General features: G+C 44.3%; 1 protein-coding gene across 1 annotated transcript in view; it reads right to left on the bottom strand.

Moving 5' to 3' along the window:
* Window positions 1–20394, bottom strand: part of cspg4ba (chondroitin sulfate proteoglycan 4ba) — a gene marked incomplete at its 5' end in the record, with an annotated part of 45279 nt that extends 24885 nt beyond the window's left edge. Inside the window, 10 exons of the mRNA XM_084177376.1 lie at window positions 4135–4266; window positions 4912–5110; window positions 10035–10211; window positions 10840–11022; window positions 11137–11235; window positions 12072–12263; window positions 14442–14833; window positions 15980–16149; window positions 16574–19620; window positions 20386–20394. Of these exons, the coding sequence (XP_084033502.1) occupies window positions 4135–4266; window positions 4912–5110; window positions 10035–10211; window positions 10840–11022; window positions 11137–11235; window positions 12072–12263; window positions 14442–14833; window positions 15980–16149; window positions 16574–19620; window positions 20386–20394 (4600 nt within the window). The remainder of the gene's footprint in view (window positions 1–4134; window positions 4267–4911; window positions 5111–10034; window positions 10212–10839; window positions 11023–11136; window positions 11236–12071; window positions 12264–14441; window positions 14834–15979; window positions 16150–16573; window positions 19621–20385) is intronic.
* Window positions 20395–23265: the final 2871 nt, after the last annotated feature.

Raw genomic sequence — 23265 nt, 5'->3', positions numbered from 1 at the left:
TGAAGAAGAATTGAAAAATGGTATGGTTGAGAGGGATGAGGCAAAAGGAATGGCAAAAATAAGTCTGGCTGCTCAGATGATTGGCAAACGTACTGCAAATTCATGTGACTAAACTGAACAAAAAGAAGAAGAAACTGTACTATGAAACAAAGATAAATGACATAAGGAATGATAGTAAAAAGCTTTGGAGCACCTTAAATGAAATTTTGGGCAAAAAGGCAAACTCGGCTCCGTCTTTCATTGAATCAGAAGGCTCATTCATCAAAAAACTGCTTTAATTATGTTTCCATTAGCCAGGTTAGCAAACTTAGGCATGACATGCCAACAACAAATTCTGAACCTACACATACATGCATAACTGACCAAATTATGAAAGGCAAGCGTTGTAATTTTGAATTCCGTAAAGTGAGTGTGGAAGGGGTGAAAAAAAGTTATTGTTGTCTATCAACAATGACAAGCCACCGGGGTCTGACAACTTGGATGGAAAATTACTGAGGATAATAGCGGACGATATTGCCACTCCTATTTGCCATATCTTCAATCTAAGCCTACTAGAAAGTGTGTGCCCCTCAGGCTTGGAGGGAAGCAAAAGTCATTCCACTACCTAAGAATAGTAAAGCCCCCTTTACTGGCTCAAACAGCCGACCAATCAGCCTGTTACCAACCTTGGTAAACTATTGGAAAAAATTGTGTTTGATCAGATACAATGCTATTTTACAGCATGCTTATAGGGAAGGGCATTCAATGTGTACGGCACTTACACAAATGACTCATGATTGGCTGAGAGAAATGGATAATACAAAGATTGTGGGAGCTGATAGACTTCAGTGCGGCTTTTGACATTATCGATCATAGTCTGCTGCTGGAAAAACGTATGTGTTATGGCTTTACACCCCCTGCTATATTGTGGATAAAGAGTTACCTGTCTAACAGAACACAGAGGGGTGTTCTTTAATGGAAGCCTCTCCAACATAATCCAGGTAGAATCAGGAATTCCCCACCGTCTAGGCCCCTAACTTTTTTCAATCTTTACTAATGACCTGCCACTGCTCTGAGTAAAGCCTGTGTGTCTATGTATGCGGATGATCTCAACACTATACACGTCAGCTACCACAGCAAATATAATCACTGCAACGCTTAACAAAGAGCTGAAGTCAGTTTCAGAATGGGTGGAAAGGAATAAGTTAGTCCTAAATATTAAAAAAACTAAAAGCATTGTATTTGGGACATTCATTTAACCCTAAACCTCAACTAAATCTTGTAATGAATAATGTGGAAATTGAGAAAGTTGAGGAGACTAAACTGCTTGGAGTAACCCTGGATTGTAATCTGTCATGGTTAAAAACATGTTGATGCAACTAAAATGGGAGAAGTCTGTCTATAATAAAGCACTGCTCTGCCTTCTTAACAACACTATCAACAAGGCAGGTCCTACAGGCTTGAGCCCTAGTTTTGTCGCAGCTGAACTATTGTCCAATCGTGTGGTCAGGTGCCACAAAGAGGGACTTACAATTAGAGCAGAACAGGGCAGCACAGCTGGCCCTTAAATGTACACGGAGAGCTAACATCAATTACATGCATGTTAATCTCTCCTGGCTCAAAGTGGAGGAGAGATTGAATTCATCCCTACTTGTATTTGTGAGAAGTATTGAAATGTTGAACGCACCAAACTGTATGTTTAAACTACTAGCACACAGCTCGGACACCCATGCATACCCCACAAGACATGCCACCAGAGGTCTCTTCACAGTCCCCAAGTCCAGAACAGACTATGGGAGGTGCACAGTACTACACAGAGCCAGGAATACATGGAACTCTATTCCACGTCAAGTAATTCATGCAAGCAGTAAAATTTGATTTAAAAAAACAGAAGAAAAAAACAAGAGACACAAACAGGCACAGACACACATGATAACATACGCTCTATACACACACATGGATTTTGTGTTATAGATATGTAGTAGTTGAGTAGGGGCCTGACGGCACACACTTAATGTGTTGTGAAATCTGTTATGAAAGTATTGTAATGTTTTGAAATTGTATATAACTGCCTTAATTTTTGCTGGACCCCAGGAAGAGTAGCTGCTGCCCTGGCAGGAACTAATGGGATCCATAATAAATGAGAGAGAGAGAGAGAGAGAGAGATGAGAGAGAGAGAGAGAGAGAGAGAGAGAGAGAGAGAGAGAGAGAGAGAGAGAGAGAGAGAGAGAGAGAGAGAGAGAGAGAGAGAGAGAGAGAGAGAGAGAGAGAGAGAGAGAGAGAGAGAGAGAGAGAGAGAGAGAGAGAGAAGAGAGAGAGAGAGAGAGAGAGATGAGAGAGAGAGGAGAGAGAGAGAGAGATAGAAGAGAGAGAGAGGAGAGAGAGAGAGAGGAGAGAGATGAGAGAGAGAGAGAGAGAGAGAGAGAGAGAGAGAGAGAGAGGAGATGAGAGAGAGAGAGAGAGAGAGAGAGAGATGTTCAGTTAATCTTTTCAGAACAGTTTATAGAACGCAATGAAGGAACTGTGGTTTTATACTTGACAGACTCGTATACAGATGCTACCAACCATCTTCTGTATTTAGCAATACATGAGACTAAGTGAAGTTACTGAGAAAATCACTATATTGGTCAAATGGTAGGTTTCCTGTCTGAAACCTAACCAGTCACAGATCATAGCATTTGACCAGAATGAGGAAGTTCAATTTATACACATTCTAAAAAAAGATCTGATTAATCTATTTAGTCATTTCAACCCAGTGGCGTTCGGTGCCGTTTAAGAAGAGGGAGGATTTTCTTTTTTTTTACCCAGCTCAACATAACATCAATAGGTTTAGGCTACTACATAATACTCTAATGTTCCCTGTACCCATCATGAGGTTGGCTACAACCTAGCCTACGAATTAAAGTTTATAACGTAGGAGCACAGGTCGAGAGAATTTTGAGTAATCAAGGGTGACAGACCGTGACACATTCAATACCGCATTGCACACTCTTGCCTGCATCTAGCAGTCCAACAAACGATTGTTTTCTATTGGACAAATGCAGGTATGTTCAGCTGCATTCCGATGCTAGCTAAGTAAGTGAAAATGAAAAAAATATATACTACGAAATATAGCTAGCTCTCTCTCTCTCTCTCTCTCTCTCTCTCTCTCTCTCTCTCTCTCTCTCTCTCTCTCTCTCTCTCTCTCTCTCTTGCTTCTCCTTAATTTAGGAAGAAATGCATTTGTTTTAAAACTGTTCAACTATTGTCTTTCTCTCTCTTTGAGTCAACTACTCACCACATTTTATGCACTGCAGTGCAGTGCTAGCTGTAGCTTATGCTTTCAGTACTAGATTCATTCTCTGATCCTTTGGTTGGGTGGACAACATGTCAGCTCTGATAGGTTGGAGGACGTCCTCCGGAAGTTGTCACAATTACTGTGTAAGTCTATGGAAGGGGGTGAGAAACCATGAGCCTCCTAGGTTTTGTATTGAAGTCAATGTACCCAGAGGAGGACAGAAGCTAACTGTCCTCCGGCTACACCTATTCTTATTAAATTCACTGAGGATGGTCCTCCCCTTCCCCCTCTGAGGAGCCCTCCACTGCCTTTCACATATCTACCAGTGCATAGGGGGTAGAGGCTAGGAGTCCATTTGTGATTGGGCAAATGCAGTAGAACTATCTATCTAAAGGAGGGGTTACTGTGGGTTACCCGGTTAGTCCATTCCAGCCATTACAATGAGCACGTCCTTCCATAGCTCCTCCCACCATCCTCCAGTGCTGGGAACACCTTGAAGGGTCTGTTGTTCTACAGATTGAGTACCAGAGCTTCGTTCAGTACGTTTTTACATTCCGGAACGTTCAATGGAACGGACACGGTCTGTACTGAACGACCAGTTGGGGACCGCTTTCAGCATGGCCACTTCTCTTTAAATACGTCACTCATTGCTTCAAACCACACACCTCGCCACACCCACCAAACAGGAGCAAAACGTACCTCAAAGCCTGTTCAAGAACATACGAGAACATTTTTTTGGGGGAAACGTGTCGTTCAGTACAAATGCACCTCACGTTGCTAAGGGGAGAAGCTACCTGATTAAGGGCCTGGGTTACCAGGGAGGGGTGAGGAGCTAGTTAAGGGGAGGAACTACCTCTATAAAGGGAGGAGTTAGTTACCTGGGAACACCTTGAGAGGTCTGTTGATCTCCAGGCTGAGGACCAGGGCGCTGGCTGTGATGCTGAAGATCTGGCGGGGGGCAAAGTTTACTCCGTCGTTCACCTGGAAGTTGAACCCTCCAGACATGGCACCTTTTAGTGGGAACAACACAAACAAACAGCACTGATTACCTTCTGCCCCAAGACAATAGGCTTCATGGGCCCGTAGTTATCAAACATCTCAGAGTAAGAGTAATGATCTAGAATCAGTTTAGCCTTTTAGATCATAATGAATAAGATTATGTGTACAGGGGGGGGGGACATGATCCTACACTTTTAGAAAAAAAGGTGCTATCTAGAACGTAAAAGGGTTCTTCGCTTGTCCCCCATAGGAGAACACGGCAGGTAGCTCAGTTGTTAAGAGCATTGTGCCAGTAACCAAAAGGTCGCTGGTTCTAATCCCTGAGCCAACTAGGTGAAAAATCTGTTGATGTGCCCTTGAGCAAGGCACTTAACCCTAATTGCTCCTGTAAGTCGCTCTGGATAAGAGCGTCTGCTAAATGACCTAAAAAAAATAAAAAATAAACACTTTTTGGTTCCAGGTAGAACCCTTTTGGGTTCCAGGTAGAACCCTTTTGGATTCCAGGTGGAACCCTTTTGGTTCCAGGTGGAACCCTTTCCACAGAGGGTTCTACATGTACTACATCCAACTACTATAGTATACCCCTCTGGTATCTACTGCTACATCCAATTCCACTAGAAGGCTAAGTTTGTTACAGGTTTAGGATCAGGTCTTACCACTGTGGACGAACAGCAGCTGTCCCAGATGGATGTGTTTCAGGGTGAAGTTCAGGAGCGGCCTGGAGGGGGCGCTCTTCAGCGCCAGGTGGCCATTAGAGGGCGGAGTCACTATCACCTGCAGCTCCTCAGGGGGCGTGTCCTCATCCTGGGCATTCAGGTCCTCAGGGAGGATCTCTGTGACTGACCCCACCCACACCTGGAGAGACAAACCAATCAAATCACTCACACACCTGAGGAGGCAACCAATCAAATCATTATATCCATCACTGACCAAAATCCACACCTGAGGAGACAACCAAATCAATCACATTTAAAAGGCCTTTTGTTTTCAACATATTTTTTAATTGGTCGATTAAAAGCCCTCTTCACAACAACATTTGTCACAAAGGGCTTTACTGTAACCCAGCCGAGACCCAACTGTTGTTGGAAGCAAGTTAGTAAGTGAAGCCTGCTTAGTGCACCTAAGGGGTATTTGAAACAGCACTAACAGCTGTAATTAACACTGGACTGTCCTCTGACCTGTAGTTTGTCTTTTCATGTCAGGACTAATACCGCTTTTAAGACAACTCGGAACTCTGAAACTCTTGACATTTCTGACTTGGAAACTCGTATAATAAGCTCTGAGTTTCCCACTTGCAGTGTTGGAAAAAGTACTCATAAGTCATACTTGAATAAAAGGAAAGATACCTTAATAGAAAATGACTCAAGTAAAAGTGAAAGTCACCCAGTAAAATACTACTTGAGTGAAAGTCTAAAAGTATTTGGTTTTAAATATACTTAAGTATCAAAAGTAAAAGTAAAATAATTAATTATTAAAAATTCCTTATATTAAGCAAACCTGACGGCACCATTTTCTTGTTTATTTATTTATTTGCGGATAGCCAGGGGCACGCTCCAACACTCAGACATCATTTACAAACAAAACATTTGTGTTTAGTGAGTCCGCCAGATCAGAGGCAGTAGGGATGACCAGGGATGTTCTCTTCATAAGTGCGTGAATGGTACCATTTTCCTGTCAAAATGTAACGAGTCCTTTTGGGTGTCAGGGAAAATGTATGGAGTAAAAAGTACATTATTTTCTTTAGGAATGTAGTGAAGTAAAAGTTGTCAAAAATATAATTATTAAAGTAAAGTACAGAAAACTTAAGTACTTAAGTAGTACTTTAAAGTATTTTTTACTTAATTACTTTACACCACTGCCCACTAGCCAATTCATTAACTTGATCTTCACTGTAAAAAGCATCTAGACATTATTTCCCCTTGCTTTTAGCCTAACATTTGGTTTGGCTCGACTCGGCCTCGTTTAAGCACGCCCTCGTGTACAATTGCTTTATTTAAAAACATATACATTTCTCTAGCCTCTATCTTGTTAAGTGTGTTCAGGTGTGTTGGCCGCGCCCACTAATTGGACACACCTGGTCTTAATGAGTTCTTGTTTTCTTTGAAATGGAGTCTGTTTGAATAGACTCAAACGAACAGCTTTGTACGTGTTAAAGAACACGTCAAGCTTAGCTCCATCCTGGTGGCGCAGTGAACTAATTCCAGTGATAGAGAACAGAAGATCGTAGGTTTGAATCTCACTGACACTGTGTCACAATAAAAAAATTAATGCGTTTGCATGATTAATGACTAAGGGAAATTAATGTCCATGTGTCCTATCTGTGCTTGGAGTTCAGAAAAAAAAGTTAACCCAAAATGCGTTACTTCTCTTTTCTCAAGAAAATTAGAATTCCGGGTCCACTTGTGTCCATTGTTCTCAAAGCAGAGTCATTTATTTAGTTATTGTCGAACTTATTTAAAGTAATATCACTATTTAATTTCAAACAGTAACTCCAGAACTTGTGTAGAGGGACTCACAGTAAAACCATAGTGTGAGTAAAGTGGTTACAGAGCGCCACCTTGTGGACATCCCCAATACTTGAAAGACATAATAACAATAATAATAGTAATAATAATAATATGCCATTTAGCAGACGCTTTTATCCAAAGCGACTTACAGTCATGTGTGCATACATTTTTTACGTATGGGTCTGTTGTCTGTTGTGAGCCCAGTCTCTGTGTCTACCAGATCACGGATCCAACTTCAATATTAAATACTACGTTTTTTAAATGTAGACGTATTACCACTATGTCCGAGCTACAACAATCCGACAACACATATAACCTTGATCAGAGGCTTATCATGGAAGATATAACATACTTAAATGTATATCATGCATCTGACAGTCTTACTGGATGGAAATTATTCTTTAAATCAATGTTATGAGATGTTTGACAATCGATCTATATTGCTCTAAGATTAAAGGCTTGAACTATGACTAGAAGAGAAAACCTGTCTAGAACACTCTTGTCCCAAATGGCACCCTATTCCCTATATAGTGCACTACTTTAGACCAGAGAATGGCACACTATTCCCTATATAGTGCACTACTTTAGACCAGAGAATGGCACCCTATTCCCTATATAGTGCACTACTTTAGACCAGAGAATGGCACACTATTCCCTATATAGTGCACTACTTTAGACCAGAGAATGGCACCCTATTCCCTATATAGTGCACTACTTTAGACCAGAGAATGGCACCCTATTCCCTATATAGTGCACTACTTTAGACCAGAGAATGGCACCCTATTCCCTATATAGTGCACTACTTTAGACCAGAGAATGGCACCCTATTCCCTATATAGTGCACTGCTTTAGACCAGAGAATGGCACCCTATTCCCTATATAGTGCACTACTTTAGACCAGAGAATGGCACCCTATTCCCTATATAGTGCACTACTTTTGACCAGGGGCCCGTATACCGAAGGTGTGAGAAGAGACCAGGGCCCATAGGGTTTTGGTCTAAAGTAGTGCACTATATAGGGAATAGGGTGCCATTCTCTGGTCTAAAGTAGTGCACTACATAGGGAATAGGGTGCCATTTGAGATGCAGCCACGGTGTGTGGAAGGAAGGGAAGCCCCGTCTTTCAATTAGAGGGTCTGAAGCAAGAGAAGAGCTTAGAGGGATGTGTGGCATTCAGGGTAAAGCACTAACGAGAACAAAACAAAACTCTACTTGCTGGTACTTCAATCACCTTGAACAGCTGGAATTCAGCCCAACTACACATTAGCACAGCCACACACACACACACACACACACACACACACACACACACACACACACACGTCTCCAGTCACTCAACTGAGCGTGTCACACAGGAGGCTGCTGAGGGGAGGACAGCTCATAATAACGTCCTGGAACGGCGCTAATGGACTGGCATCAAACAGCTGGAAACCCTGTGTTTGATATACATTTGATGCCATTCCACTGATTCCGCTCCAGTTATTACCGCGAGCCCGTCCTCCCCAATTAAAGGTGCCGCCAGCCTCCCGTGGCGTGTCTATAACGAGCTAGCAGATGGACAGACAGCTATACTGCAGGACGCCATGTCTTCGTCCTAAATGGCACACCAAACCTTTTATAGTGCACTACTTTAGACCAAAGCCCTATTGGGAATAGGGTGCTCAGTGCCAGCAGTCCTATAGGACAGGCCCTGTCCTACCACCAGTCCTATAGGACAGGTTATATATGATTTGAGTTATATAAGATGTAGGCTAGGAACCAACAGAATTAATCCAGTGACCTAGACTGTTGATATGTCGTTTATTTTATCGGGTTCATTTCCATTGGACTATTTCAACTGCACTCTCTTCCGGAAGTTAAACTCCACAACTAATTTAACTGAAACTCCGTTATTTATGCTCCAGATGATCTCGTCTACTAGTCACCTCCTTGATTCAAATAGAAACACGACTGTTTCCATTTCCCAACCTTTAAATAGACTTATTCCAGTTCACTGCACTATCCTTTTACAATGTTGTCTTCCCAGTGAGTAAGAAAGCTGCTGGGCATCACAGACAGTCTGTTTTGGGATCCTCCTCCACATAGCTGGCATACCTTACCACTAGCCTCCCCCAGCCAGCCTTAGCCTCCCCCAGCCCAGTCCCAACACTGCCTGCCTGCCCACATCATGAAGCATATTGAATGAACGTTGACTCGGTGCCAGAGACGAACTGCCAGAGCCACCCAGCCGCCAGTCAGGCCGCATCCCAAAGGGCACCCTATTCCCTATATAGTGCACTACTTTAGACCAGAGAATGGCACACTATTCCCTATATAGTGCACTACTTTTGACATAGGGCTCTGGTCAAAAGTAGTGCACTATGTAGGGAATAGAGTGCCATTCGAGACACAGCCAGGGTTGACTAAATATATCCCGATCATCTCACACCACTCCCTGAGGACCCTGTTGGTCTGTGATGACTGGAGGACTCACCCTGAGGACCCTGTTGGTCAGTGATGACTGGAGGACTCACCCTGAGGACCGTGTTGGTCAGTGATGACTGGAGGACTCACCCTGAGGACCCTGTTGGTCAGTGATGACTGGAGGACTCACCCTGAGTACCGTGTTGGTCTGTGATGACTGGAGGACTCACCCTGAGGACCGTGTTGGTCAGTGATGACTGGAGGACTCACCCTGAGGACCCTGTTGGTCTGTGATGACTGGAGGACTCACCCTGAGGACCCTGTTGGTCTGTGATGACTGGAGGACTCACCCTGAGGACCGTGTTGGTCAGTGATGACTGGAGGACTCACCCTGAGGACCGTGTTGGTCTGTGATGACTGGAGGACTCACCCTGAGGACCCTGTTGGTCTGTGATGACTGGAGGACTCACCCTGAGAACCGTGTTGGTCTGTGATGACTGGAGGACTCACCCTGAGGACCGTGTTGGTCAGTGATGACTGGAGGACTCACCCCGAGGACCCTGTTGGTCAGTGATGACTGGAGGACTCACCCTGAGGACCGTGTTGGTCTGTGATGACTGGAGGACTCACCCTGAGGACCCTGTTGGTCAGTGATGACTGGAGGACTCACCCTGAGGACCCTGTTGGTCAGTGATGACTGGAGGACTCACCCTGAGGACCCTGTTGGTCAGTGATGACTGGAGGACTCACCCTGAGGACCGTGTTGGTCTGTGATGACTGGAGGACTCACCCTGAGGACCGTGTTGGTCTGTGATGACTGGAGGACTCACCCTGAGGACCCTGTTGGTCAGTGATGACTGGAGGACTCACCCTGAGGACCCTGTTGGCAGTGATGACTGGAGGCTGGTCGTTGACGGCTGTAACCTGGATGTACGCGGTGCAGGGAGAGCTCTGCTTCCTCAGGCCTGTGTCGTTGGCCACCACAGTGAAGTTGTCTTCTAACGTCTCACTGCTGTCATGGATGTAGTAGATGAACCCCTGCTCCACCTTGAGGGGCATGAGGGTCAAAATGGAGTTAGAAACTTTGATTTTAATGTTATTTTTATTTTATTTTATTATTTTTTTATTTCACCTTTATTTAACCAGGTAAGCCAGTTGAGAACAAGTTCTCATTTACAACTGCGACCTGGCCAAGATAAAGCAAAGCAGTGCGATAAAAACAACACAGAGTTACATATGGGGTAAAACAAAACATAAAGTCAAAAATACAACAGAAAATATATATACAGTAAGGTGTATATTAATGTAAGGTGTCTTTGAGTGTCTATGAAAAATCACGAGGTGAAGAAGTTAGAGGTAACATTTTACTTAAGGCATACAGGTATAATGCATTATGAAGCTGTCATAACGCATTATAAGACTTGTTATAAGTGTCTATGAATTGCTTATAATGTGGTATTAGATTGATCACTCCAGATCATCTAAACTAAACCAAGGATCCTGAAGTACTCATATATTATTTTATTTTTTTTAGGTTGTGTATAAATATATTTTCTTGTCTGATATCATCCGCTAAAACAATCGAAATATGTAAAATCATTGGAGAATTACAATTTACAGTATTTGAATGTCTCCTTGTTCAACGTGACAGAAAGAGAGAACAACAGAGCATTACCTGGCGTCTGGTGAAAGACAGCACAGGAGCACCGGGGTTACGTGAATGTTCTATGTATCCGTTCTGTGGCGGCTCAGTCAGAATATATTGGAAGTTGAGGCCAGAGAAGTGTCGGTTGGTGACCCTGAGCACTTCCTGGGTCAAGGCCTTGGACCCGCCCTCTCTCAGGGTGAAATTGGACACCTGTAGTGGTATGGATGAATTATACACCAATTTACAAACGTACATAAAATGTATGATCGCACAATAATTCTACAATACGATACAATAATTCTACAACAATATCAACAACAATACCTGGAGAGGGATGAGGCGGGGGATTATGTCCACGGACATCCTGATACTGTTGACCTCTGTGACACCGTTGGAGACGTCCAATAGGAATGTGTCATTGACCTAAACAGGAGGAAGAGAGTTTTACTTTGACCTTTTACTCATTTACCAGTCCTTTAAAATTCCAGTCAATTCAGGAAATACACTGAAATTACAATTATAATTCTCTTCAATGCTTTTTAATTAAGAACAATTGGAATTTTGTTTACTTTCTGAAATGACTGGAATTGACCCCAACCCTGTAAAGACCAGTGCAGTGGCCTGGGGTAGTCTGGTCTAGTCTAATGGGTACTGCCCTCACCCTTCTAACACACACCGCCATCCCTACTTCCTGTCTCTTTTTTGGTGGAAGACCTGGCCAGGGTCTGTATGTCTGTCTTGTTGGTGGAAGACCTGGACAGGGTCTGTCTGTCTGTATGCCTGTCTTGTTAGTGGGAGACCTGGACAGGGTCTGTCTGTCTGTATGCCTGTCTTGTTGGTGGAAGACCAGGCCAGGGTCTGTCTGTCTGTCTTGTTGGTGGAAGACCTGGCCAGGGTCTGTCTGTCTGTCTTGTTAGTGGGAGACCTGGCCAGGGTCTGTCTGTCTGTCTTGTTGGTGGAAGACCTGGCCAGGGTCTGTCTGTCTGTATGCCTGTCTTGTTAGTGGGAGACCTGGCCAGGGTCTGTCTGTCTGTATGCCTGTCTTGTTAGTGGAAGACCTGGCCAGGGTCTGTCTGTCTGTCTTGTTGGTGGAAGACCTGGCCAGGGTCTGTCTGTCTGTCTGTCTTGTTAGTGGAAGACCTGGCCAGGGTCTGTCTGTCTGCATGTCAGCCCTCACCCTTCCCACATTGTCTTCTTTACTTTCCTGTCTTTCTGTCTCAAGTCCAAATACAGAAGGACAAACAGACAGACCAACAGACCTGGCCGGGGGCTGTCTGCATGTACTGGACGTTGCCGGCGTTGACGTCTTCCTGGGAGAAGGTCTGGACGGGGGTCTGTTCAGTTCCAACGTACTGCTCCTCAGCCTCCACGAAGCACCGCAGGAACCCGTGTAGTGGAGCCACCTTCACTGTAAATACAATCTCAGACGGCAGGTTGTCCTCGTGGGTCACCTGGAACAGACAGACAGACAGACAGACAGACAGACAGACAGACAGACAGACAGACAGGCAGGCAGGCAGGCAGGCAGACAGACAGGCAGAGGTTGGAGGCTAGATACAGTGGACAGAGGCTTATACTGTCAAGTCTGGTTGCGTTCCAAATGGCACCCTATTCCCTATATAGTGCACTACTTAAGACCAGAGCACCCTATTCCCTATATAGTGCACTACTTTAGACCAGAGAATGGCACCCTATTCCCTATATAGTGCACTACTTTAGATCAGAGAATGGCACCCTATTCCCTATATAGTGCACTACTTTAGACCAGAGAATGGCACCCTATTCCCTATATAGTGCACTACTTTAGACCAGAGAATGGCACCCTATTCCCTATATAGTGCACTACTTTAGACCAGAGAATGGCACCCTATTCCCTATATAGTGCACTACTTTAGACCAAGGCCCCATAGGGAATACGGTGCCTTTTTGACCTCTGAGATGTTTGATGTCTAAACTGGTTAGTTAATGTTTGGTGTGTCACTTGGCATCATGTTTCAAGTTTGACGTGTTACTCGACTTGACTCAAGCTCAGGAGTTAGAATAAATGTCATACTGAAGAACTTGAACTAATACTGACATACGCAAATATCAAATGATCAATCTGTGTAGAAATATGCTAAACAATACACAAATATATTCTAATCTACGTCAATCACTACCACATCCCATCCCAACCCAGTTACTTATTCATTCATGAATTCATTCACCCATCCAATCATTCATCCATCCATCCAATCAATAAATCATCCATCCAGCCACTCATCCATCCAATCATTCATCCATTCATTCATCCATCCAGTCAATCAATAATTCATCCATCCATTCATCCATGCAATCATTCAGCCATTCATCCACCCATCCATACAATCATTCATTCATCCATACAATCAATAATTTACAGTGAGGGAAATAGGGTATTTGATCCCCTGCTGATTTTGTATGTTTGCCCACTGACAAAGACATGATCAGTCTATAATTTTAATGGTAGGTTTATTTGAACAGTGAGAGACAGAATAGCAACAAAAAAATCCAGATAAACGCATGTCAAAAATGTTATAAATTGATATGCATTTTAATGAGGGAAATAAGTATTTGACCCCTCTGCAAAACATATGACTTAGTACTTGGTGGCAAAACCCTTGTTGGCAATCACACAGGTCAGACGTTTCTTGTAGTTGGCCACCAGGTTTGCACACATCTCAGGAGGGATTTTGTTCCACTCCTCTTTGCAGATCTTCTCCAAGTCATTAAGGTTTCGAGGCTGACGTTTGGCAACTCGAACTTTCAGCTCCCTCCACAGATTTTCTATGGGATTAAGGTCTGGAGACTGGCTAGGCCACTCCAGGACCTTAATGTGCTTCTTCTTAAGCCACTCCTGGCCGTGTGTTTTGGGTCATTGTCATGCTGGAATACCCATCCACGACCCATTTTCAATGCCCTGGCTGAGGGAAGGAGGTTCTCACCCAAGATTTGACGGTACATGGCCCCGTCCATCGTCCCTTTGATGCGGTGAAGTTGTCCTGTCCCCTTAGCAGAAAAACACCCCCAAAGCATAATGATTCCACCTCCATGTTTGACGGTGGGGATGGTGTTCTTGGGGTCATAGTCAGCATTCCTCCTCCTCCAAACACGGCGAGTTGAGTTGATGCCAAAGAGCTGCATTTTGGTCTCATCTGACCACAACGCTTTCACCCAGTTCTCCTCTGAATCATTCAGATGTTCATTGGCAAACTTCAGATGGGTATGTATATGTGCTTTCTTGAGCAGGGGGACCTTGCGGGCGCTGCAGGATTTCAGTCCTTCACGGCATAGTGTGTTACCAATTGACACCAAGACACCTGGGAGCCAGAAATCTTTCTGATTGAGAGGGGGGGTCAAATACTTATTTCCCTCATTAAAATGTAAATCAATTTATAACATTTTTGACATGCGTTCTTTCTGGATTTTTGTTGTTGTTATTCTGTCTCTCACTGTTCAAATAAACCTACCATTAAAATTATAGACTGATCATGTCTTTGTCAGTGGGCAAACGTACAAAATCAGCAGGGGATCAAATACTTTTTTCCCCTCACTGTATCCATCCATCCATCCAATCATTAATTCATCCCCAACCCAGACAACATACATACCTCCAGTCTACTCTCGTCAATCTTCACAGGCTTGCTCTCCTCCACCAATAAGGTGTTGTTGTGCTGGAGGATAGGGGGCCTCTGATGGCTCTCCAAGTAAACCTTAACGTTGATTCTGGCATTCAGAACGTGACCTTTAACCTTAACCGTCACACTGAACCAGTCCGCCAGGTTCTTGCCGTCATCGTGGCGATACGAGACAAGGCCCTTCTTCAGGTCGTGCTGTGTAAACAACTCCATTGAGATGTTTCCGTGGCGATACAGCCAGCCATTCCTAGGAGGCTCGGACACCTTGTAGGTGACCTCGCTGTCATCACGGACATTGAGGTTTGTGAGGATGCTGAAGTTACCGGTGGTTACGGTCACTTCCTTTCCCTTCTGGACCAACAGACCTGTGAATGGATGAATTAATTAATTAATGGATGAATTAATGTATTAATGAATGAATGAATGAATGAATGGATGTATGAATGAAAGGATGAATGAATGTATTAATGAATGAATGGATGGATGAATTAACAAATGAATGAATGAATGAAAATACATAGAGTTGCCACAGACATAAACAATTATTGAGGATGAAAACAATCAATCGTAGCAGAAAAAAAAAACACTAACGTCAACAGACATTTCCGTAGCGGTCTTCGTTCACACAAGGGCAAAATAATGGACAGCTTGCGCAAGACTGACTATACATTGGACACTGCAAAGGCACTTTACGTAACGATTCAATTGACTCTTCGCTAAGCCCCACTGCGGAATTTTGGGCAACCAATCGCAACACTCCAACGGATAACAACTGTCATCGAGTCCGACACCTCGGACAAGCTCAAGTTTAAATCTCATGAAAGCCAGTGAGGGCTATGGCAACAACTGAGAGTTTCCTTCAAAAAAATAAATGGCTAAATGGCTAAATAATAGAACAGTGCACCTGGAGTACTTCTGAAATGCAGAGCCTGTTGATGGAGTATTTTTCAAATCCAAAATGTTACTATTGTTACATTTTACGTTTGCTAGCTCAGCTGGTTAGCTAGCTCTCAGTCTCATTGACCATCAAATTGTTGCTAAAGCTAGCTAGCAAGCCACTTAATATAACTTGTTTTCTCAGAATGTATGTTTGCTAGCTAAGTTAGCTATGTTATGAATACCACTCCCATCTGCTGTCAACATCAGGATACGAGTTGAGAGCACTAGTTAGCTCCAGAAGTGGTTATAGCTTTTGACTTCAGAGCCATTCAGTGTCTAGCTACACTCCAAATATAATTTTACCAGGTTCCCGTGAAGAAATTGTAATGACAACATACCCAAGAGTTTCTGATTAGCAAGGGGTAGTCTGTGTTCATTTTCATTGTGTATTAGAAACACAGTTTGAGATCATTGTGAGGGGATTTTGCCAGTGGTTGAATGGGGAATTGGGCTTCCCGGGAAAATGTTGTCCGAGGTTGCAACAGTAACCAAGTGGGGCGGGGCTTTAGTGAAGGATAAATTGGAAAATACTGTGCATACAACATATTAAATATATACACATACACACATACCTGTGTTGTTGCCGAGTCTCAGGAAAGGGTCGTGGGCGTTGACCTCCAGCAGAGTGGAGACTAAGTGTTTCCCGTCGGACACGAAGAGCACGAAGCGTCCGGAGCTCACGCCTCGATGGAGGAACAACACCCTCTTCTCTTCCAGCTCCTTCTGGGTGAACTGGAACAACCTGGAGGTCAGAGTTAGGAAAGTTTAATAAAGTGTCACTCCACAATACAACAAACCAACAGTGGTCCAGTGGTTTTCAAAGCGCTCTTCTGGGACGTCCAGACGGTTCACAGTAATTTGTTGTAGCCCTGCTGAGTTCTCCTGATTCACCTATTCAAGGGCTTGATGATTAGTTGACAGGTTGAATCAGGTGTGCTAGCTGTGGAATAGATAAAATACATGGAACGTCTGGGGGTCCCAGAGGAGAGGTTTGAAAACCCTGTAGTCCACAACCCACAACACACCAGGTGGTCTTAAAGGTACAGAGCCTAGCCTCCTCATCCAGCCAATTGACAAGACATATCAAAGACTAAAAACAACATTGTGGACCACTCAGTCATAATACATTATATCATTAACATGTACAAAAACAAAACAGAAAGTACCTGTGAGAGGTGTCGTTCACCAGAACCAGGTCTCCCATCGGGATTCCCCGTCGCGTGTAGACCAACTGCCCGTCGCTGAAGTCCGAGTCTGCGTCATGGTAACAGAGATCGTCCAGAGTTAGCAACCGCTGCCCGTCCCTCACCACGTGGAAAACTTTATCGACAACGCGCACCGGCTTTTCGTCATTAACTAGCTGGATGGATATGTTGAACGTCCCTTCTTTGGATCCGACTTCGTCGTCCGTGACGGATGATTTGAACTCCAGACTAGTGGAGGCTATGAATGTGAACTGATCCTGAGTGGTCTCTGTGTCGTCGTGGATGTACACGACGCGCTCCTCCAAGAGATCCTTGTTGCTGAACGTTCGGATGTTGTTGTAACTGGTGTTAGAGTTGGACAGGTTGATGCGTGCTAGCTTCCCGTGTTTGGGGCTACTTGTGACGGTGTAGAACATCTCCTTGGTGCTGAGAGTCTCCGCAAACAACTCGTCCTTTGTGATGAGTTTACTCTCTCCCTCCATTATAGATAGTTTGTCATTTCTTATAAATACGCTGTTGACGTCAGCTTTTATTGAGATCTGGAAATCGTAACTTTGTGATTGAGCATGCTTGGAGAACACTTGGAATTGAAACGTGTCACTTGTGTCTTCGTATGGTCTGTCGACCAGTTCGTATTGTACCTTTAGATCAGTGACATTTCTTTGGCTGAAAGTTGAATTTTTATTCAGTAACTCGTTAACAAGCAGAAGTTTTCCTTTCTTCGGCGAGGAGAGAACTCTGAAGTGAAGATCATCCTCGGATAGTGTCACAATGTCCACTGTGGCATAAAGATACTGTGAGCCCAACGTAACTTTCCGAACTTTATCAATATCGGCCATTATGTTCCTGACTAGGTTATAATGTACCCACTTCACTGTGACTGGAAAGACCAGCTCAGTATTGACTCTTCCTGCTACAGTGACCTTGCATTTGAAGTAATCCGTAGCATTGGCAATCTGGATTTCTTGGAAAGTGCTGATGTACCGAAGGCGTTCTTTCTCCAGCAGCCTTTGAGAGAAAGAACCGGTGGCCTTCCATTCTCCACTGGAGTGAAGCCTCTGAAGCTCCCCATACTGAGGGGGCTCGACAACATCATATCGGATGTCCACCACTTGCTTCACGGCATTGGTCTGAATGGCCAGTTGCTTGTTACTGATCACAGCCACCTCACCTTGAGTGATCTTAAGCCCAGTGTTGTTGGCGATCTTATACTCCAACCCTACGGCCATGATCCTCAGAACCACCGTGTTGCTCACCTTGTCTCCATCACTGACCCTCAGCACAATCCTGGAGTTCCTCACCCCAGTGTGGACATAGTTCACCTTCCCTTCCTCCAGATCAGAATGGGAGAATGTGGTCACTGCGGTGTCGGGGTTATCTGCCACCTCCAGGTAACCTGCGTCGGCGTTCAGGTTCCCCAGGATGGAGAAGACCAGGTCCGTGTGGTTGCTGTCAATGTCTGTGGCCTTCAACACCTCTTTGGTTAGGAGTTTTCTAGAATTCTCCAGCAGGACAAAGAGGTTCCCCTGGGGCAGGCTGAGCTCTGGGGCGTCATTGGTTGGGGTCACTGTGATGTTGTAGCGGTACCTTCTCGTCCCCTTCAGGTATGTGGGAACCTCCTTCCTGGAGGAAGAGAAGATAGAGAAGGTGAAAAAGTCTTCTGGGTCTTCTGATCCTCCGTGGATGTACATCACCCTGCCGTGCCACAGGTCCAGCATGCTGAAGATGTTCTCCTCTTGGTCCTGGTCCACATCCAGTCGTATCTGACCGTGCACCGGCTGCTCCTGGATCCGGAACATGATCTGAGACTGGCGTACCCCGAGCTTCTTGAAGTCCAGGAGAACCTTGATGTGCTTGGACTCTAGAGACCCACGTCCGCCCTCTGGGATTACAAGGTTCCTGAGCAGCACGAAGTTGTCCCCGTACCTCTTGTCCAGCCCCCTGGCCAGAGTGAACATAGGGAATTCTGGGGTGGGGGTGACCGAAGTGGGATCGAACCAGGACTTGGGGACAGTTGGGATAGTAGTTGGACCCATCGTGGTCGAGGGCTCTGGTTCTTTCTCCGGTTCGCAGCCCACCGAGATATCTTTAGTGACTACAGCATTGGGCAGACCCATCATGACCCCATTGACTTTCATGTCCTTCAGACAGCCCTTAAAAGAACCTCCTCTGACTCTCTTTCCCAACACAGACACTAGACCCATCTTCCTGACTTCTGAGCGTGTGCTGTCATCAATGCCCCCCACAAACAGCGACCCTCTCAGCTGGAGTCCCTTGGAGCGAGAGCTGATGCTAGTCTTCACCGTCTCCTCGTCCACTGTCAGCTGGAGGGTCTTGGGGGTAAAGAACAGCTTCACTGAATGCCAGTTCCTGTCATTGACAAAGGTGAGGGATTTAAGTTCCGTCTTGGTGCCTCCTTTACCCACGATGGCCACCAGCAGCCCCTCTTGGATCTCAACTGCCACAAAGTCCCCCTGTCTGGCCGAGTTGTACAAGACAATCCCTTCTTTAGCCGAGGTGTGAACCACACACTCAAACAGCGCCTCCTGCTGGTTGTGGGAGATGTTCCAGGGTGGCAGGGAGACATACGCTCTTGAACTAAAGAAACTAACAGGATCCTCCTCGCCGGCAAAGAACTGGGGACTACAGCCCAAAGAAACCTCATAGACACTCTTAAATCCAGCGTATGGTCTCAATGACGATAACATATCGTTCTCGTTGAAGACAGCCTTGTCCATGCAGCCCCTGAATCCTGTTAGGTCATTGGGTAGGTAGAGCTTGTCCAGGCCTCCAGACCCGCCGACGTACAGCCCGTCCTGGATGGTGAGCTCCTGCTTCTGAGATCCGTGGCCGGGCATCCTGAGGCTGGTGAGGGAGTGCTGGTCCACGGTCAGGGTGACATTGTGGCGGTCGTGGAGGAGCTCAACAGTGTGCCACGCCAGGTCGTTTAGTTGGAGGCTGGTCTCTGATCTCAGCAACCGTTCACCAGACCCCAGGTCCAGCTTCACCTGAACAGAGGAAGGGAAGAAGAAGAGACTTGATTCAAATTCGATCTCGCTGTTAAACTGGAGTTTTAAACTTAAACAATTACATTTACTGTCAAACCCAACCGCTAAGCCTAATCGGAACCAATTGGAATTACTAGACCAAGACTGAATAACACAACTCCACTGAGCCAGATACACATTGTGTTTTATCACTGTCACTTATATTGCATAACTACATTACTATTTAGTCATATTTATATTCTAGTGAGAAAAAATATCCCTTTTCATTTCGGTTCTATTCATTTCTCAGCATTTAAATAAGAACATATTCAATTTTAGTTACTGTATATCCCATCAGTTTTTTTTTGTTTTTTTAAGAGACATTCTCAGCATCACCTGGATATAGGGAATAACCACACTGACACTTGTTATCATGATGTTATCATGAATAAATGTCCTATTTATATGATGTCACCTGCCGTTAAAACAGAGAGCTTTGTTTCCCTCAAGGAAGAACCCTACTATCTTTCTGCCTTCAGCTGTGCTACCACTGCCCCTGTCTCTGTGCAAGCAGGCCTGCGTCCCAAATGACACCCTGTTCCCTACTTAGTGCACTACTTTTGACCAGAGCCCACTATATATAGGGAATAGGGTCCCATTTGGGCCGCAGCCCCCGTCTCTGTGGAGCTCTGCATCGGGAGGAAATGGCCTGTCAAGGCTTGCTGCTGAGTCCCAGCTATACAGGCAGGGTTTCACGGCAACACAGCAGCAGTGCTAATCTCTAACCGGATTCATTCGGAAAGAGACCTCAAGCCTGAGGACAAGATGAGAGAGGAAAATAAACTTTTGTGAATTTGTTTTGTTCCTAAAGTTGTTTTAAGAAGGGGTAAGGATGAGCAGTTTCCATCCAGTTTTCTCGCTCCTCACACTCAACAGAAACCCACGCAGTGCAATCATCAGCCCATTTCACATTTCACTCCCCAACACGAAAATAAAATTGTAGCCCCGGGGGGGAGAACTTTTTCAGTAGCAAGGATTTCTCATGGGGTGACAGTGACGTTGTAACAGATTTTTCCGGGAAACCAACGTTTTCTTTCTGTTGAACACGTCTGACTGTTTTCACAACAAAGTCTATCTGTCTCCTCACTTGTTTTGGCGATTTCATCACAAAACCTTAGTGAGAAGCTAACTTTTAACCCAAGTCTTCAAGCGACAAATTAATTTTAGTTATTTCTGTCAGCACAGCACAGCTCATGCCCCCTGGCCCAGAAACAGTGAGGCCAGGACCACCTGGAACATAACCTACAACACGAGCTAAGACTTTCGAGGTGGGCTCTATTTTAAACCATAACAGAGATTGCAGGACAGTAACATAAACCAGAAACTGCTGTGTTCCTCTATGTCTTATTGAAAAAATGACAAAGACAGTATAATTTATGTTTTGTAGTTTGCGGTAATATAAACCAGACGCAGAAACTAGATTCCAGTTCATTAACAGGAGTACTACAGTGCCTTCAGAAAGAATTCATACCTCTTAAATTATTCCACATTTTGTTGTTGTTACATTTCCCCATAATGACAAAGTGAAAACATGTTTTTAAACATTTTTTGAAAATGTATTGAAATACAGACATGTCTGATTTACATAATTGTTCACACCCTTGAGTCAATACTTTGTAGAAGCACCTTCGGCGGCGATTACAGCTGTGAGTCTTTCTGGGTAAGTCTCTAAGAGCTTTCCAAACCTGCATTGTACAATATCTGCCAATTATTATTTTCTAAATTCTTCAAGCTCTGTCAAATTGGTTGTTGATCATTGCTAGACAGCCATTTTCAGGTCTTGCCATAGATTTTCAAGCCAATTTAAGTCAAAACTGTCTTCTTGGTAAGCAACTCCAGTGTAGATTTGGCTTTGTGTGTTAGATTGAACCAGGTCTTTCTGTAGGATTTTGCCTGTGCTTAGCTCCATACCATTTCTTTTTTATCCTGAAAAACTCCCCAGTCCTTAACGATTACAAGCATACCCATACCATGATGCAGCCACCATCATGCTTGAAAATATGGAGAGTGGTACTCAGTAATGTGTTGTATTGGATTTGCCCCAATGATAACACTTTGTATTCAGGACAAAAAGTTAATTGCTTTGCCACATTTTTTGCAGTATTACTTTAGTGGGTTGTTGCAAAAAGGATGCATGTTTTCACTTTGTCCATTAGGTTAGTATTGTGGAGTAACTACATGTTGTTGATCCATCCTCAGTTTTCTCCTATCACAGCCATTACATTTACGTCCTTTAGCAGACGCTCTTATCCAGAGCCACTTACAGGAGCAATTCAGGTTAAGTGCCTTGCTCAAGGGCACAGATTTTTCACCTAGTCGGCTCGGGGATTAGAACCAGCGACCTTTCGGTTACTGGCACAACGCTCTGAACCACTAAGCCACCTGCCGCCCCGTTAAACTCTGTAACTGTTTTAAAGTCACCATTGGCCTCATTTTCCTTCCTCTCCTTCCTCTTTTATTTGTATTTTATATGTGCCCTTCCTTGCGAGGCATTGGAAAACCTCCCTGGTCTTTGAGGTTGAATGTGTGTTTGAAATTCACTGCTCGACTGAGGGACCTTACAGATAATTGTATGTGTGGGGTACAGAGTTGAGGAAGTCTTTCAAAACTCATGTTAAACACAGACTGAGTCCATGCACTTTATTATGTGACTTGTTAAGCACATTTTTACTCCTGTACATATTTAGGCTTGACATAACAAAGGGATTGAATACTTATTGACTCAAGACATTCCAGCTTTTCAAAGAAAACATACACTACCAGTCAAAGGTTTGGACACACTTACTCATTCATGGGTTTTTCTTTATTTTTACAATTTTTTACATTGTAGAATAATAGTGAAGTGAAGACAACAAAACTATGAAATAACACATATGGAATCATGTAGTAAACAAAAAAGTGTTAAACAAATCAAAGTATATTTTATATTTGAGAATCTTCAAATAGCCACCCTTTGCCTTGATGACAGCTTTGCACACTCTTGGCATTCTCTCAACCAGCTTCACCTGGAATGCTTTTCCAACAGTCTTGAAGGAGTTCCCACATATGCTGAGCACTTGTTGGCTGCTTTTCCTTCACTCTGTGGTACGACTCATCCCAAACCATCTCAATTGGGTTGAGGTCGGGGGATTGTGGAGGCCAGGTCATCTGATGCAGCACTCAATCACTCTCCTTCTTGGTAAAATAGCCCTTACACAACCTGGAGGTGTGTTGGGTCATTGTCCTGTTGAAAAACAAATGATAGTCCCACTAAGCCCAACCCAGATGGAATGGTTTATTGCTGTAGAATGCTGTGGTAGCCATGCTGGTTAAGTGTGCCTTGAATTCTAAATAAATCCCTGACAGTTTCACCAGCAAAACACCATCACACCTCCTCCTCCATGCTTCACGGTGGGAACCACACATGCGGAGATCATCCGTTCACCTACTCTGCGTCTCACAAAGACACGGTGGTTGGAACCAAAAATCTCAAATTCAGACTCATCAGACCAAAGGACAGATTTCCACCGGTCTAATGTCCATTGCTTGTGTTTCTTGGCCCAAGCAAGTCTCTTCTTCTTATTGGTGTCCTTTAGTAGTGGTTTCTTTGCAGCAATTCGACCATGA

This window comes from Coregonus lavaretus, assembly GCF_964263955.1.
Source record: "Coregonus lavaretus genome assembly, chromosome: 14".
NCBI lineage: Eukaryota > Metazoa > Chordata > Actinopteri > Salmoniformes > Salmonidae > Coregonus > Coregonus lavaretus.
The sequence above is the reverse complement of the archived record's forward strand: the minus strand, read 5'-3'. Positions and strand labels throughout refer to the sequence as shown.